Below are 17,261 nucleotides of genomic sequence, written 5' to 3'. Positions count from 1 at the left end.
GTTGCCAGATTATCGTACTCATCGCTTTGCATTTTCGCAGTTTCTGACGGATAACTATAGCAGAAAACACTAAATACATCAATGAATAATAGTTTTAACGGTAAATTTAATTTTCTATCGTTGTTTGTGTAGTTGTGATAGTCTTGCAGCCTAAATATGATAAATGCAATGTTCAGAGTACGACACTTTGGCAACGCTGACTCGTAGGCGCGAATTTGAAAGTTACTCCCTTGTTTTCGGCTACGGATGCCCTTTAGGTACTCAATAGCTCATCATTCAGGTTTAAATTGATGATTGGCGTGAGATTTTACCTGGGGAGAGAAGGGAAGTCTCTCTCTCTCTCTCTCTCTCTAATTATTATATCCTTTTATTTCTGTGTATGTAGAAACAGATAAGGCTTACAATGAAACTAATATATATGACTGTCACTACGCGTTGTATACTTGTTTTTGAGCTCCACGTATTAACTCCACATTACATATATAAAAAATCACTGAAAATCACACCAATATAACTATGAATAACTATGATGGGAGATCGTGGGACACATATATATGACTACGTATAGATTGCAAATGTTCATAAGTTGCAGTCTCAGCATGTATATAGCGGTAGGATACTTGTCGTACATCATCATGGTGCAAGACTATAACGTGTAGCATACTTGTACTGCAATACCAGGAAGTGACTAACAGGACGTTTTTACAGCTACCAGTTACACGTGACAGTAATAGATAAATTGCCCGATGGAAGTTTTTGTTTTGGAAATAAATAATACAAGGAAATGCTGGGTATCGCAATATAGGCCTATCGATCCCCCTTTTCATCACAGAGTGCATCTACCGTTTAGCGCAACTGGGATTTTCCATTTAAAAAAGTGAAACAGGTGATCTGCATGAGTTCTGAAACGGCAAAAAACAGCGGATTACAACCACCCAAGGAAGGGCAAGAGGAAACTATAAGGGGCGCCGTTGCAAAGGCTGTCACCCCGACCTGCAACATGACACTGCTGAACTGAAAATAAAAGTGTGAATGAGGGAAAAAGAAGAAAAGAGGAACGAAAGGAGGAGGACCTAAGAAGCGATACAAAGCGTCACAGGTCAAAAGAAGAAGAAGAAGGGGTCATTCTCAATCCTGTCGGCGCCCCAGCACACATATTTGAAACGCTTTTCGTAAGAGTTTGGAGCATTTCCAGGGGTAGTTTAATGGCCCTGGTGGTAATTCAAGAGGGTTTCAGGATCCTATCTCTCGGCGGCCACTCCTTTTGACTCTTTATGTGGGAACAGTGAGTAGCGGTGTCTTAAATGTACTCTGCTAACCTTCAGGCCTCTCGGAATATCGTGGGAATGAGTTCAGAGATGAAAACAGTTGTGAAAATAGCCATGAAATGTACTTAAACGCGCGGCCTTGGGGGTGGAGTAGGCCAAAGCGTCCCGCGGCAACCAAAACCCGTGGCTCACAGAGACCAAAATCCGCGGCTCACCGAAACCAAAACCCGCGGCTCACAGAGACCAAAATCCGCGGCTCACCGAAACCAAAACCCGCGGCTCACTGATACCAAAACCAGATGCTCACCGCAGCTAAAATCCAACAGGTTCATACGTCAGTGAATCAGTCAATCAATCAGTCAACGAACACAGACACAAATCTGTCAATCAGTCAACCAATCAGTCAACCAATCAGTCAGTAGATCAGTAATACCACACGAACCCGTTTCAATATCCATTGGGAGTAAGGAGGCAATTTTAAGTAGAGATGGTTTTATTCGAATGCATTATAAGGAGGGTTGTTCCCAAATTTAGTGAAAGATGAAAGGGATGCAAAAAGAAAACAGTAGTTAACTCTTGCGTCAGTGAGGTGGACAGCACGAGCTTGAGTGGTGTCGTGTGCAGCCCGTGCCGCCGGATGGGTGGATCGAGGTAGTCGGTTTGCAAATCGCCCTACACGACGGAGTGCAGCTTGCAGATGAAGTAATGCAGGTTCATGCAGCCTTCGTCCTCCATGTAGAAGCGCTTCTTGTGGGACATCAGACCGCAGAAGTTGGAGAGGATGTGGTCGTTGGGCTCACCGGTGGCCCAGAAAGGCGCGCCCCCGGGCACCGTGGTGCCGGACACCCAGTACCACTCCTGGTCACCGGTGGAGTCAGCGGCGCCCACCCAGTGACTCCTGTCACGCTCTGCAGGACGGTACGCACCGCTCAGGTTAGTTAGTTGACGGAAAGGAGGAACGGTTTAAATATGCATTATCTTTCATTATACATGTAGATAGATAGATAGATAGATAGATAGGCAGACAGACAGACAGAAGCCTCACCAGCCACGTCGAGATGGTGCGCCACTTTGGTGAACTCGTCGCACGTGCTGGGGGCGAAGAGCTCGCCCTGGTTGCTGAGGAAGTTTGTGCGGCAGTAGTCCTCGGCGTTGGACCAGGTCTTCAGGTTACTGCTGAACCAGTAGCAGTACTCGCCCACCTGCGGCAGGAGTCAACGTGAGCACACAGCCGCCTCACACCTCCAGGGACTTCTTGTTGTGCCTTTATCAGACTCCATGTCTCTCTCTCTCTCTCTCTCTCTCTCTCTCTCTCTCTCTCTCTCTCTCTCTCTCTCTCTCTCTCTCTCTCTCTCTCTCTTTTATGTTCTGTTCCAAGTACACGAGTGAACGGTGTGCATGAGTCCTGATCCTCGACCCGGGAATGGCTGAGTATGCAAATATATGGCAAATTTACCTTCCTTTCTTCCATTACCTCTCCTCTTCCAGTCTTCCTTCCACTACCATCCCCTTCCAGTCATCCACCTCTCCCTTATCCACCCCCCTGCATCCATCTCTTACTGTACCTACACCTCCACACTTACCTGCACGCTGTCGATCGGGCAGCTCAGGACCGGGATGGTGTTGTTGACGTCCTTGGTTTCCTGGTCACGGGTCATCTTGGCCTCAGGAAGCTCACACACAAAGCTCCTGCGTGGGACAGATAGGAGAGACGACCCGTTACCTCCGAGGACTTTTTCTTCTGTTCCATCTCGAGGACAAACAGTTTTGCGAGGATATTCTTTTATTATCTAAAGTCCTGTCTCATTTACGTCATTATTACTATACATAACTGATCATAAGCCTCACAGAAGAGCATAAAAGCAGAGACGGTAATGTTAAAACCTTTTTCGTCTGTTCCATCTCGAGGACTAACCGTTTTGTGACCATATTCTTTTATTATCTAAAGTCCTGTTTCATTTACGTTATTATTACTATACATTACTGATCATAAGCCTCAAAGAAGACCATGAAAACAGTCAGAGTAATGTTATAACCTTTTTTTTCTGTTCTATCTCGAGGACCAACAGTTTCGTGGGCACTGTCTGTTGTTACCTAAGGCCCTGGATCCGTCTCGTTTAATACATTACTGATCATGTGGGTCATATTTTTAAGTATTTCGGCGTCCTAACTCACAGATTTAGTACCAAGGCTTCTGTAAGAGTTATGAGCCTTTCTGTGGGTAGTTTTATGACCCTGGTGATAAAAAGCACTACCAATGTTTCTGTAAGAGTTGTGGACCTTTCTGTGGGTAGTTTTATGACCCTGGTGAAAAAGCACTACCAATGTTTCTGTAAGAGTTATGGTCCTTTCTGTGGGTAGTTTTATGACCCTGGTGAAAAAGCACTACCAATGTTTCTGTAAGAGTTGTGGACCTTTCTGTGGGTAGTTTTATGACCCTGGTGAAAAAGCACTACCAATGTTTCTGTAAGAGTTGTGGGCTGTGGGTAGTTTTATGACCCTGGTGAAAAAGCACTACCAATGTTTCTGTAAGAGTTATGGGCCTTTCTGTGGGTAGTTTTATGACCCTTGTGAAAAAAGCACTACCAATGTTTCTGTAAGAGTTATGGGCCTTTCTGTGGGTAGTTTTATGACCCTGGTGTTAGTCTGACAAAACTTCTGTACCACGAACGTGAAGAAGCACTACCAATGTTTCTGTAAGAGTTGTGGACCTTTCTGTGGGTAGTTTTATGACCCTGGTGTTAGTCTGACAAAGCTTAAGTACCATGACCGTGAAAAAGAACTCATGGAAATCCGATTAATCTCTTTTGAAGCCTTTGGAAATTATTGAAGTGAGAAGCAGAAACGTCTTATAAAACTGACCTCAGCCTTACAAATGAACATAAGAGCAATGAATAATGTTAAAATAATAATGTTACTGGTAATATAAATAATAACATCATCAATAAACGTAATAAAAATAGGAATAAGAATAGTAATGATGATGAGGATAATGATGATAACAGTAACATCATCAATAATAGTAATAAGAATAGGAATAAGAATTTGAATAACGCTGATGACGAATTGATGATAACAATGACTAGTCTTCCAAATATGTCGAGGACGGTCTGGCGTAGGCTCCCGCGGGTCCTTTCCTCCCCTCTGCTCCGCCACACAGTCCCAACACCTATCTCTTCCTCTCATATGTAAGCTACAGGTAACATATGGGAGGAAAAAATAGGTGTTGGGACTGTGTGGCAGAGCAGAGGGGAGGAAAGGACCCAAGGAAGCCAACGCCAAAACTGACTCAATTTGGTTTCACTATAATCAAAAGTAAGCTAGAATCGGCGTCCCTGGCCGTCACTCACATGGGCGTGCTGCAGTCGAAGTCGGAGAGCTGGAAGAAGGAAGCGCTGTCCATGGCGGCGCAGTCCTCACCATCGTCGTGGCCCTGAGCGTGCGCCCAGAAGGGAACGCCGCTGGCCAGGGGCATGCCGCTCACCCACCGCCAGTTGTTGACCGTGAACTCTGTGTGCGCGCCGACCCAGAGCGTGGACTGTTCGTAAGCTGCGGAGAGGAGCGACCGACGATGAGCATTGAGGGATAGATAAAATACAAGAGAAGGAAGCATAAAATCAAGGGCAAAAATATATAAATAAATAGATCATGCTATCTAGATTTGGCAAACTTATAACGTGAACATAAAACCTAAAGAATAATGATAAATAGAAAAGAAAAATGATATTATTAATGAACAAAGCTACAGAATAGGCGCATCGCTCACTGTTGAAGCCGAGGTAGCCGGCCAGGAGTGTGAAGGTCTCGCAGGAATCAAAGACGGCGAGCTCTGCCACGCCGCCGTCCCCGCCCAGGTTGTGACAGAAGGTACGAGCTCCCGCCCAATCCAGCTGCAGGTTCTGTTCGACGTAGTAGCAGCCGCCGGCCACGGACTGGAAAGGCGCATTACACGCTAATCCTGAACAACCAAAACAAGATATGCGTTAGTGTCACGTAATATAGACGAAAAAAATTGCTTTAATACCACGCCTGTTTGGGTTCTCCCCCGCCCTGACCAACCAACCCCCCAAAAACATCTACATTAGTTTTACGTATTTCCACTCGTGTTTGGAAGCACACCCACCCTGACCAATCCATAAAACACTCCCATTAGTCTCATTTACATGCAATACACAGATGAATGATAAAAAAAAACAATACATCGAAGGGATAGCACATATACGATGGTTCGAAGGCAAAGAGAAAGGCAGGGTTAAGTTGGTTTGGACATTTAGAAAGGAGAGATGCAAAATAGGTTGGGAGGAGGATGCTGAGGATTGAGATGCCGGAGAGGGGAAAATATATCCAAGGGACAATACATGTATACGATTCGAAGACAAAGAGAGAGAGAGAGAGAGAGAGAGAGAGAGAGAGAGAGAGAGAGAGAGAGAGAGAGAGAGAGAGAGAGAGAGAGAGAGAGAAGGAAGAGATTAAGATGTTTTGGGCCTGTACAGAGGAGAGATGAAGAAAATGATAAAAAAAGACATAAGAAGCATAAAATGATGATGAATAAGGAAACAGAAAACATGAACTCAAAGGCAAAAATATACTTATGCTATTTAAATACGACAAACCTCTAAAAATGAGAACACGAAAGGCTAAAAAATAACAAGTAAAAAAACAGTGAACATTAACTAAGAGCCAAAACATGGGATAAGGATGCTGAGGATGGAAAGGATGCTGAGAAAGAGAAGGATTTTGAGGATGGTAAGGAGGCTCAGGATGGGAAGGATATTGAGGATGGAAAGGATGCTGAGAAAGAGAAGGATTTTGAGGATGATATGGAGGCTCAGGATTGGAAGGATATTGAGGATGGAAAGGATACTGAGAAAGAGAAGGATTTTGAGGATGATATGGAGGCTCAGGATTGGAAGGATATTGAGGATGGAAAGGATGCTGAGAAAGAGAAGGATTTTGAGGATGATAAGGAGGCTGAGAATGGGAAGGATTTTGAGGATGATAAGGAGGCTGAGAATGGGAAGGATTTTGAGGATGATAAGGAGGCTGAGAATGGGAAGGATTTTGAGGATGATAAGGAGGCTGAGAATGGGAAGGATTTTGAGGATGGAAAGGATGCTGAGAAAGAGAAGGATTTTGAGGATGATAAGGAGGCTGAGAATGGGAAGGATTTTGAGGATGGAAAGGATGCTGAGAAAGAGAAGGATTTTGAGGATGGTAAGGAGGCTCAGGATGGGAAGGATATTGAGGATGGAAAGGATACTGAGAAAGAGAAGGATTTTGAGGATGGTAAGGAGGCTCAGGATGGGAAGGATATTGAGGATGGAAAGGATGCTGAGAAAGAGAAGGATTTTGAGGATGGTAAGGAGGCTCAGGATGGGAAGGATATTGAGGATGGAAAGGATACTGAGAAAGAGAAGGATTTTGAGGATGATATGGAGGCTCAGGATGGGAAGGATATTGAGGATGGAAAGGATGCTGAGAAAGAGAAGGATTTTGAGGATGGTAAGGAGGCTCAGGATGGGAAGGATATTGAGGATGGAAAGGATACTGAGAAAGAGAAGGATTTTGAGGATGATAAGGAGGCTCAGGATGGGAAGGATATTGAGGATGGAAAGGATACTGAGAAAGAGAAGGATTTTGAGGATGATATGGAGGCTCAGGATGGGAAGGATATTGAGGATGGAAAGGATGCTGAGAAAGAGAAGGATTTTGAGGATGATAAGGAGGCTCAGGATGGGAAGGATATTGAGGATGGAAAGGATGCTGAGAAAGAGAAGGATTTTGAGGATGTTAAGGAGGCTCAGGATGGGAAGGATATTGAGGATGGAAAGGATGCTGAGAAAGAGAAGGATTTTGAGGATGTTAAGGAGGCTGAGAATGGGGAGGATGTTGAGGATGGGGCTGCAGTACCTTCCCTTCCCTTCCCTTCCCTTCCCTTTCCTCCCCTTCCCTTCCCTTCCCTTTCCTTTCCTTCCGTTCCCTTCCCTTCCGTTCCCTTCCCCTTGCTTCCCTTCCCTTTGCTTCCCTTCCCTTTGCTTCCCTTCCCTTCTCTTTCCTTCCTTTCCCTTCCCTTTCCTTTCCTTCCCTTCCCTTCCCTTCCCTTCCCTTCCCTTCCCTTCCCTTTCCTTTCCTTCCGTTCCCTTCCCTTCCGTTCCCTTCCCTTTGCTTCCCTTTCCTTCCGTTCCCTTCCCTTCCCTTCCCTTCCCTTTGCTTCCCATCCCTTCGCTTCCCTTCCCTTACCAGCCAGGGAAGATGGAGTTGTCAGTAAGCTTCGTAAATTCTCTATAAGTTTGCATCATGATGTATTATTACTATAGCGACTGGGGATTCAACAAAACCTAGACAAAACCCGATGATGAGAAGGTTGAACTCTACCTAATGTGTATGCGTATGTATGTATGTATGTGTGTGTGTGTGTGTGGGTAGGGGCAAGGGGAGGACTTACCCGTGGCAGCCCCAATCAGGAGAAGAAGAAGGGTCGTCGTCTTTGAGTGAGGCATGGCTGGTTACTTGCAGGTCGAGACAGCGGATACCCTCCATATATACATAGCGATTCTGAACCCATAGAGGGGAAGGGTCGAAAAGGAGGGGGGTAGGGCGCGAAGGTGAGAGAGATAGGGTGGGAAGATCGGCGAGGATGGAAAGAACACAGCTGGTAAGAAACACGTTGGGAAATAGTGGGTATATTATAACATTAAGAACACAGCCAATCTAAATGTTTATGTAAGGCCTATATCTTATTGGGACATGCGTGTGTGTGAAGAAGGGAAGGTGAGGGAGGTGAGGTAATCCAGGAGGTAATAAAAATGGAGTAGTCAAAAAGAGGAAGAATAAAAAGTAGTAGCAGTAGTAGTAATAGTAGTGGTAGTAGTAGTGGTAGAAGTAGTAGTAGTAGTAGTAGTAGTGGTGGTAGTAGTAGTGGTGATGGTAGTAGTAGTAATGTTTTTGTTGTTTCGTTTTTGTACTAGAAGAAGAAGAATTGAAAAGGAAGAGAAATATAATGTTTTAAGTGGAGTGCGGATATAAAACAACACTATTGATTCTGTCTGGAGTAATAGGACACGGATATCACTCTCGGAATAATCACAAGAGCACGCTATCATTTCAAAGACTAAGGACATAAGGGACACTCACTAAACTAGATGATATGTTTTGAGTGGAGTGCAGATATAAAACAACACTATTGATTCTGCCTGGAGTAATAGGACACGGATATCACTCTTGGAAGAATCACTAGAGCACCTTCATTTCAGATACCCTTACTCACTAAACTAGATGATATGTTTTAAGTGGAGTACGGACATAGAAGACATCATATTGATTCTGCATGGAGTAGTAGGACACGGATATCGCTCTTGAAGGAAACGCTTTGGCAGATATCAGTTTCATAGACGAGGAGCATAAAGAATATTCATAAAGGATATTGTTGATAGGTTCTGAGTGAAATAAGGACAAACAACACCTTATTCCACCATCACAAAAGCTGCTAATAGGATAATAGGATGTTGCAGTGTTCTAGTAAACGCTATAAGAATAAATGAAGCATTGTAGCGGATTTCCGTTTCAGAGACAAAGAACATAAAGGAGATTCATTAACCCGGTAGCAGCGACGGGCCAATTTTGTGGCTTTACCGCGTAGTACCAGCGACGGGCCAAATTCTCGCCTTGACATGAACCCCCCCAAAAAATAGAGGATACATAAACTGGTCACAAATGCGTTGATACATAATATGGTTTGCGTGAGTGATCATTTTTTCTCATGAATTCGCTTAGAGGGGCCTTTAAGATACATGATACAAGCAGTTACCGGGTTAAATTTGTTGATATATTTTGAGTGAAGTGAGGAAGTAAACTACACCCTATTCTACCATCATAAGAGCAGATAATAGGATGTTGTAGTGATGTATATGAAACGCGATAAGTAAAATAAACAGATAAATAGATAAAGAAATGACTAATTCGAACGGACAGCTCCAGGATTCCCGTTCAAAAACTTAAGAGACGGAAAAATTCGCAAGACTTGACCATATGTGTCTTGAAGAATATCCGCCTCCGCCTGTTGCCGAGCCGTGAAATGCAAAGTTCTTATCAGGAAAGCGAGATATAGTACTGGGTGAAGTGTTTTCGTTAAGATAAGAGGAAACTGATGAAATACACCGACACACCTTAAGTTACACGTGCTGGGAAAGGGATTGACAAGAGGAACCGCTCGCTCATTGTGATTAAACATGACATAGATATTTTTTAGTTTTTTTCTTTTCCTCGTTGGTAAAAAAAAAAGTGTAATGAAAAGAGACTGTGAATGTTCGGTTACTTGTTGTCAATCGCTGTTGTTGTTATTGATGTTATTATGGTTATTATTGTTGTTGTTGTTGTTGTTGTTGTTGGATGATGGTGTTGTTGCTGTTGTTGTTTTTGTTGTTGTTGTTGTTGTTGTTGTTGTTGTTGTTGTTGTTGTTGTTGTTGTTACTGAGATCCATGAAAGCGCCTCAACAAAGAAAAAAATAGATACCCGTTTTTTTCTTCTTTTTTCTTTCTTTCCTTCTTTCCTCCTTTTCTTCTTTCTTTCCTTCCTTCCTTTTTTCTTTTTTTCTATCTTTCTTCCTTTTTTTCATCATCTCTTTCTTTTCTGTATCTTCGTTATAGCAAGGGGAACAGAAAAAAATGGCCACAAAACGCTTATTATATCAAGTATGTATATCAGCATCAATCTCAATCTCGCGAGGCTCTTTTGGTATCAACATGGCGCCTGCGATGAAGCTGAACAAATGCTCCTCTTCTATGGCTCACTCTCTTCTCATGTGACTCACTCTCTTCTCATGTGGCTCACTCTCTTCTCCTGTGGCTCACTCTCTTCTCCTGTGGCTCACTCTCTTCTCCTGTGGCTCACTCTCTTCTCATGTGGCTCACTCTCTTCTCCTGTGGCTCACTCTCTCCTGTGGCTCACTCTCTCTCTCCTGTGACTCACTCTCTTCTCCTGTGGCTCACTCTCTTCTCCTGTGGCTCACTCTCTTCTCATGTGGCTCACTCTCTTCTCCTGTGGCTCACTCTCTTCTCATGTGGCTCACTCTCTTCTCCTGTGGCTCACTCTCTTCTCATGTGGCTCACTCTCTTCTCCTGTGGCTCACTCTCTTCTCCTGTGGCTCACTCTCTTCAGGTGTTGATTGAGCGGAGCCGCGAGCCACGTGCCGCCCCGCCAAGCCTGGATTATTACGTGGCCGACACAGGTGCGCGCGGCCACACAATGACTCAAGGCTATAACGCAAGTACTAGTTGTAAGGGGAAGGGAGGGGTATGATGTCTCTCTCTCTCTCTCTCTCTCTCTCTCTCTCTCTCTCTCTCTCTCTCTCCTTTTTTGTAGTTTAAATGGCACGCCGAGAGAGAGAGAGAGAGAGAGAGAGAGAGAGAGAGAGAGAGAGAGAGAGAGATAATATATATATAAAAACTACCGTAACTTCCTGCCGCTCAAGAAAGAGAAACAGACAGAAGAAGAGGCCGGAAGATGACACTTTTTGGTTCTAGTCGGCACTTGAAAAATAAAAAAAAATTGCCGTATGCACAGATTCTAAAGAGGTAAGTTACATTAGGCTTTCTTCTTGGGGTACTCGAAGGCCTCTTAGGTTCGTGAGGGTTCTGTCTGTCCGGAGTCGCGGTTAGTGACATTTCGGTGCCCAAGCAAACACAGTTGACAAGGTTTTCGTAGGAGTTCTGGGCATTTCCAGGGGTAGTTTTATGACCCTTTTGGTAGTTCAACCCTTCTTCTGTACCGTGAACCTGGAAGAACACTTAGGAAAGCTCCATTAATCTTCTTTTCGGCCTTTGGAAATAGTTGATGTGAGGGGTGGAAGTGTCTGACAATACCGACCTCTGTCTGTGAGAGTCGTGGTTCTGTATTATATTATGCTGGTTATTTTCCTTTTTTCCTTTAAGTCGCCGTGACATCTACATACAGTACCCTTGGTTGAGCCTCTCCCCTCGTCCACAGTATTATTATTTCTTCAAACCACAAGCCATGAGTTTCCTGAAGAGCCTCCTGGTGTGCGTGTGGCTCCTGCTGGCGAGAAGCACCGGGGAGCCAGATGCCCTTGTCGGGGGCTCCGCGGAGGTGGGGGTCCAGCAGGGGGCCCCCGAAGCTCCCGACGGCGCCCAGTACGTGGACCTCAACGCCCCTCAGGGTTCCTATGACGCAGAATCGACTTCAAATGACGTGGGCTTCCCTAACGACAAGGGCTTCTATGAGGACGAGGGCGAATTCTACGGTGACGAGGGTAACGCCGATGACGCCTCCACCAGCAGTGACTTCGATGTTAGTGACACAGACGCGGACTCCGAGGCGCCCACCGACACGTCCGACGAGGGTGACTGTCTGTACTACGAGGACGAGCTGTCAGATGCCCCGATCTCTGATAGCTCCGAGGCGCCTTGAAGGTCAGGTCAAAGGTGACTCACACACGGCGAGTTTCAGCTGTCTCGACTTGTTCTTACTAAAGTTCTTACATATATTCATACATGCAAGTATCTTAAGAAATATTGGCTATACCATAGACTTCACAATCTCTTGACGGGAAACGGGGCGCGGGGCCGATTCGCAGGGGGCCGATTTTCAAAAATTTAAAATTTAAATATTTTCAAAACCAAAGCAGCTAGCGACCTGAAACTAAAACAGGCACCTCCCTTAGGCATATATGAGTCTCCATGAGCAGCGGTATCAAAAAATTCAAAGTCGTTCCCTAATAAAATCCCGATTAATTGTTTTTTATATAAGTATAACAAAACTTAAAAAGGCTATAAAATCCTCAGATTTTACGCTAGATGCACAAACATCACCAAATGCAGAGATAATCACTTATATTTTCAGAATCAATAGCAATATTTAGCATATCTTATAAGTTTTTGCCCGAAATAGCTACTTATTTTTTTTTATTTAGTGCAATTTTTTACGTAAGTTTTTAACATCTAATAAATCACTTAATTTTCACATTAGAAACTTAATACTTGAAGAAAGCATGCAGAAACATCTTAATTTTACTCAACAAAAGCAAAATATTCATTTTTCTATATACAATCACAACTTATTTTGGTTGAATTCCGATGTCACTATTGCCGCAGCACGTCTTGCCGGCTATCTGGCCCTCGTTCCTGAACAATCACTTTAGCCTTTTGGCCTATGACTTGTGGGCCCCGGTCAGTTTCCTGGACTTGTACACGTCCCTGTTCCTCGCCGTCTCCTTCCTGCCCTCCTCGATACTGCTCCTCTTCCTGCCGGTCGGCTGCTTCAAGGCCTTGTTCTTCCTCGCTTCTGAGGTCACGTCCTTGGAGAAATTAGCACCGAAACAGTTGAAGAGGGACCTGCTGATGTGCGGCAAGATGGTGTTGGCCAGGTTGTGCCCCTCCTGGCACCTGTACCCCTGCAAGGTCGGGTCTGAGGCCGCCAGGAACTCCAGGAGGTGCCTGAACCCGTCAATGTGGCGCATGGCAAGGGAGAGGAACCTCAACCTGCGCTCCTTCTTGTCCTCCCTGCACATCAGGGAGTCCCACAGCGACATCCCGAAGGACGCCATGTGGGCCATTGGGAGAGATGGCCGCTTCAGGACCGCCCGGCCCGTCTCCAGCTCTCCCCTGTCGACCAGCTCGACCAGGGCGTCGAACATCACAGAGGGCGGGTCGCCCCTCTCGAGCTCCACGGTAATCTTCATCTCCTCCTGCTGGGCAAGCTCCTGCTTGCAGCACTCGGCCACAGAGGAGTTGGCCTGGACCTTCCTGGCCAGGTAGCCGGCGTAGTTGCCGACCGCGGCGAGGAGCAACTCGTCCGTCGGCGGGTCCGGCTGGTCGTCGGCCAGCTCCCTGGCAAGCTGGGCCAAGATCACCTCGTCGTCCTCCTTCTCCTCTGCCTTGGCCCGGTCCAGGTCGGCCTGCACGTCCCCGGGGAAGAACCCGACGAGCTTCAGCAAATGCAGGCGCTGGGCCAACCTGTTGCTCACCATGAAGTTCTGCACGCTCGTCCAGTTGTGGGGAAGGGTACAGAGACGATGAATAACTGTAGGTCCTTTACTTGGAGAGTAAACAGAGGCAGGACAGCGATAATCCTTTACAGAGGGGAAGTGCCCAGCTGACTGCGTGCCTAAGGCGAGTTAGGCGACGCGGGAACTGAGCTGAGTTGCCATGTAGGCACTAACTAAACGTACATTTCTTGTTTCCTAATACGTAAAACTGTGGACTTCACTATCCTACAGTTATCATTCATTTTACGTAAAGATTTCAACCTAAAGTTACGCAAATTTGCCATTTTTTACACAACGTTTTCAAAGTGCACGCATGGTGCTATTTTATATAAGTTACCTTGAATCCTCGACCAAATCACTCTAGAGACACTCCTGCCTGCTTGTATGCACTAAAACTTGAAGATTTCGTCCTGTTTCCACTTAAATTCGGAGTAAGAACGCAGAGTGTGTTTGAGTTGTCGCAGTGAAAGTAGCCATAACAATCGGCCCCTTACGCGAAGCCAGCGCGCCAAGACTGAAGAGATTTCCCGTCAACTAGTTGTGAAGTCTATGGCTATACATATAATAATTCTCACCTTTGACCTTGCCTTCATAATGTATAAGCCTGTAAAGATAGACTATACCTTAATTTTGTTCTCAATACACAGTTATATACGTGCTACATAATACACGGTTATAGACATACATAGACTATATATACATTGAGCGAGCGCTATCTTCCCCTACACACACACATACACACACACACACAGGAAATACGATATATATGATTCAATTTCAAAGCTTTGGAGGTTCAAGAAGCTAGTAATTAATAATTTTTCCAAGCCTAATCGTTACGACGGTGATACTATTAAATTTTATCATCAGGATAAGCCTATAAGGGGGCCCATCGAATATTAATAGGCTATGGGTGTTGCGAGGTCAACGAATATGTTACTCAATTTCTATGTCTGTTAATTTGAGTTTGGAAATGGAAAACATGGACGATAAAAAATAATAGAAAGTTTGGAAGGTGTGAGGTGACAGAATAGGCTATAGTTTAATTTCCTTTATTTCTTCATTTGAACTTGGATATTGGATTTATTAGGCTATGGATACTGTGAACTGAACGAATAGCATTTAATTTCTATGCCTGTTACTGAGAGTTTGGAGTTCGTGAGCTGAATGAATATAGATCTCCACATTTCTTCATTTGAATTTGGCGCCGAGCAGAAAACGCGTTGCAGTTGACTACTATGGCGGCGTGAGGGTTGAGTGCTTGAGTGTTTACGGCGGACAACCAACATTAATTACCAGCCCCCAGTGTTCCAAAGCGAGAATAATGGCAGAGGTATCGGATATCAAATGTTCAGTGATGATGTAGACGAAGGAAGGACTCTGCAGACGGACCAGGGAGGCGCTGAGGTGGTAAGTACGGTACAGAAATTCGTGGATATCATGTAGATTAGCTGCGTCAAGTTATTGGTTTAGTGTTATTTTTTGTTATTATGTCTTGTTATCATGTTTTTGTTATTGTTTAACTGTACTCATCTCCTTCAGGCCACATTTAGGTATATGGTTAAAGCCGATACGCTCGCAATTCATTTAAATAGTTTTAGCTAACATTGAATTTACTGTAGCCATCTCGCGAGTGGTTAATTAAAACTTATCTAGTGTGTTGGATTTTGGTCTCTGGGTGCAGCGCAGTAACTAATAGCTTCAGGAAAATTAAACTTCAATGTAATGATGTAAAAAGTTAATGAGCGTAGCCTAGCCTATCGCATTTTGGTAACGGGGAAAGTCAGGTTAGGTAATGTTAGCTTAGATTGTTAGGTCAGGTTAGGTTAGGTTACGGGGTTAGATTGTTCAGCCAGGTCAGGTTGAGTTAAATTTAGTTTGGTTAGAAATTAAGTTTTAACGGGGGAAGTTAGGTTAGGTAAAATTAGCTTAGATTGTTAGGTCAGGTTAGGTAAGGTTAGCTTAGATTGTTAGGTCAGGTTAGGTTAGGTTACGGGGAAAGTTAGATTGTTCAGCCAGGTCAGGTTGAGTTAAATTTAGTTCAGTTAGAAATTAAGTTTTAACGGGGGAAGTTAGGTTAGATAAGGTTAGCTTAGATTGTTAGGTCAGGTTAGGTTAGGTTACGGGGTTAGATTGTTCAGCCAGGTCAGGTTGAGTTAAATTAGTTTGGTTAGAAATTAAGTTTTAACGGGGGAAGTTAGGTTAGGTAAAATTAGCTTAGATTGTTAGGTCAGGTTAGGTAAGGTTAGCTTAGATTGTTAGGTCAGGTTAGGTTAGGTTACGGGAAAGTTAGATTGTTCAGCCAGGTCAGGTTGAGTTAAATTTAGTTCAGTTAGAAATTAAGTTTTAACGGGGGAAGTTAGGTTAGATAAGGTTAGCTTAGATTGTTAGGTCAGGTTAGGTTAGGTTACGGGGTTAGATTGTTCAGCCAGGTCAGGTTGAGTTAAATTTAGTTTGGTTAGAAATTAAGTTTTAACGGGGGAAGTTAGGTTAGGTAAAATTAGCTTAGATTGTTAGGTCAGGTTAGGTAAGGTTAGCTTAGATTGTTAGGTCAGGTTAGGTTAGGTTACGGGGAAAGTTAGATTGTTCAGCCAGGTCAGGTTGAGTTAAATTTAGTTCAGTTAGAAATTAAGTTTTAACGGGGGAAGTTAGGTTAGGTAAGGTTAGCTTAGATTGTTAGGTAAGGTTAGGTTAGGGTACGGGGTAAGTTAGATTGTTCAGCCAGGTCAGGTTGAGTTAAATTTAGTTTGGTTAGAAATTAAGTTTTAACGGGGGAAGTTAGGTTAGATAAGGTTAGCTTAGATTGTTAGGTCAGGTTAGGTTAGGGTACGGGGTAAGTTAGATTGTTCAGCCAGGTCAGGTTGAGTTAAATTTAGTTTGGTTAGAAATTAAGTTTTAACGGGGGAAGATAGGTTAGATAAGGTTAGCTTAGATTGTTAGGTCAGGTTAGGTAAAGTTAGCTTAGATTGTTAGGCCAGGTTAGGTTAGGTTACGGGGTAAGTTAGATCGTTCAGCCAGGTCAGGTTGAGTTAAATTTAGTTCGGTTAGAAATTAAGTTTAATTAGGCTATTATTTATGACAAATCCGTGTGATATATTTTGCGCTGCGCCGTTATTGTAATTGGCAAGCCTGGGATTAAGAACAGGACGGACAAGTTCCAGGAGTTTTATCTTATGTATAATTTTGTCATTTTTAGCGTCGTTTTATTATACCTACCAAACCCGATACACTCTGATACACACTCGTAACTCATTTCATTGTCTCCATTTACTCATTCCTTCTTACATAACAATAAAGAACGTAAAACTATATCGTCTGATGTCATAAGAATTGCGCGCATGTTTAGATTTTATGAGAAAGGGGTCGCGAGTCCAGAGGTTGGGAGCCATTGACCCTGACTTTTATTGAGTATGTGGGTGCCTTGTAATGATAACTTGCCTCATTCTACCCGGGGAATGTATTAAAAAAAACTCCAAGTCGTATGGGCAAGGCTGGAAATGCAGACTGAATTTTACTTAACGAATTTGAGGCATGACGAGGCTATTGTGTTTTCTGTTGTAGCCTACTATCACTTTCGTCATTTGCCCCTCCCCCTCCTCCCCTATTATTATTATTATCATTATTATTATTGAGCTCCATGAAAGCGTGTCAAGGGAAGGTGAAAAGAAAATGAAGTAGACCGAAGTAGAGTCCCCTCGATGAGTAAATAAGAATAAGGATGAGGGTATCAGGACACCTCTCCTCCCGAAATTGTCCTATCTCTCGGCCACTCCTCTAACTCTTTTTCGGAGCGGTGAGTAGCGGGCTTTTTTTTATATGCATTTGTTACATTTTTTTATGCCCTTGAACTGACTCCTCTGCTATAAAAAAAAATGAAAGGCAATGTCAATAAAGTAAGGACAGGAATAAAAAGTTGAGGGGACCATATCACTTTTGTTGTCATTTTGCTCCTCCTCCTCCTCCTCCCCTATTATGCAGACTACTTCCTATGTTA

The 17,261-nt window shown here is 43.9% G+C and overlaps 1 protein-coding gene and 1 long non-coding RNA gene across 2 annotated transcripts; one reads left to right on the top strand and one right to left on the bottom strand.

The window, feature by feature from the left end:
- Positions 1 to 1,743: 1,743 nt before the first annotated feature.
- On the bottom strand, positions 1,744 to 7,852 carry LOC126987993 (macrophage mannose receptor 1-like). Its single transcript, XM_050845714.1, has 6 exons — positions 7,714 to 7,852; positions 5,035 to 5,226; positions 4,619 to 4,817; positions 2,852 to 2,957; positions 2,314 to 2,470; positions 1,744 to 2,176 (listed from the first exon to the last, which is right to left on the bottom strand). Exons 1-6 carry the CDS (start codon positions 7,766 to 7,768, stop codon positions 1,941 to 1,943), a joined length of 945 nt encoding a protein of 314 aa, XP_050701671.1. The 5' UTR covers positions 7,769 to 7,852; the 3' UTR covers positions 1,744 to 1,940.
- A 6,838-nt stretch (positions 7,853 to 14,690) lies between these two features.
- On the top strand, positions 14,691 to 16,634 carry LOC126987992 (uncharacterized). The gene is made up of 3 exons (XR_007741361.1): positions 14,691 to 15,343; positions 15,757 to 15,817; positions 16,241 to 16,634. It is a non-coding gene; the product is annotated as an uncharacterized LOC126987992 (long non-coding RNA).
- Positions 16,635 to 17,261: the final 627 nt, after the last annotated feature.

Source organism: Eriocheir sinensis, chromosome 67, assembly GCF_024679095.1.
Source record: "Eriocheir sinensis breed Jianghai 21 chromosome 67, ASM2467909v1, whole genome shotgun sequence".
NCBI lineage: Eukaryota > Metazoa > Arthropoda > Malacostraca > Decapoda > Varunidae > Eriocheir > Eriocheir sinensis.
This window is presented reverse-complemented; position numbering and strand designations above follow the sequence as displayed.

What these genes read in the sequence shown, in the direction of transcription:
- LOC126987993 (XM_050845714.1), bottom strand. Translation starts at nt 7,768, where the DNA reads ATGCCTCACTCAAAGACGACGACCCTTCTTCTTCTCCTGATTGGGGCT. An exon ending in CCTGATTGGGGCTGCCACGG is followed by an intron (nt 5,227 to 7,713) that starts GTAAGTCCTCCC and finishes TTGGTTGTTCAG; the next exon opens with GATTAGCGTGTAATGCGCCT. An exon ending in TTCGACTGCAGCACGCCCAT is followed by an intron (nt 2,958 to 4,618) that starts GTGAGTGACGGC and finishes TGTCCCACGCAG; the next exon opens with GAGCTTTGTGTGTGAGCTTC.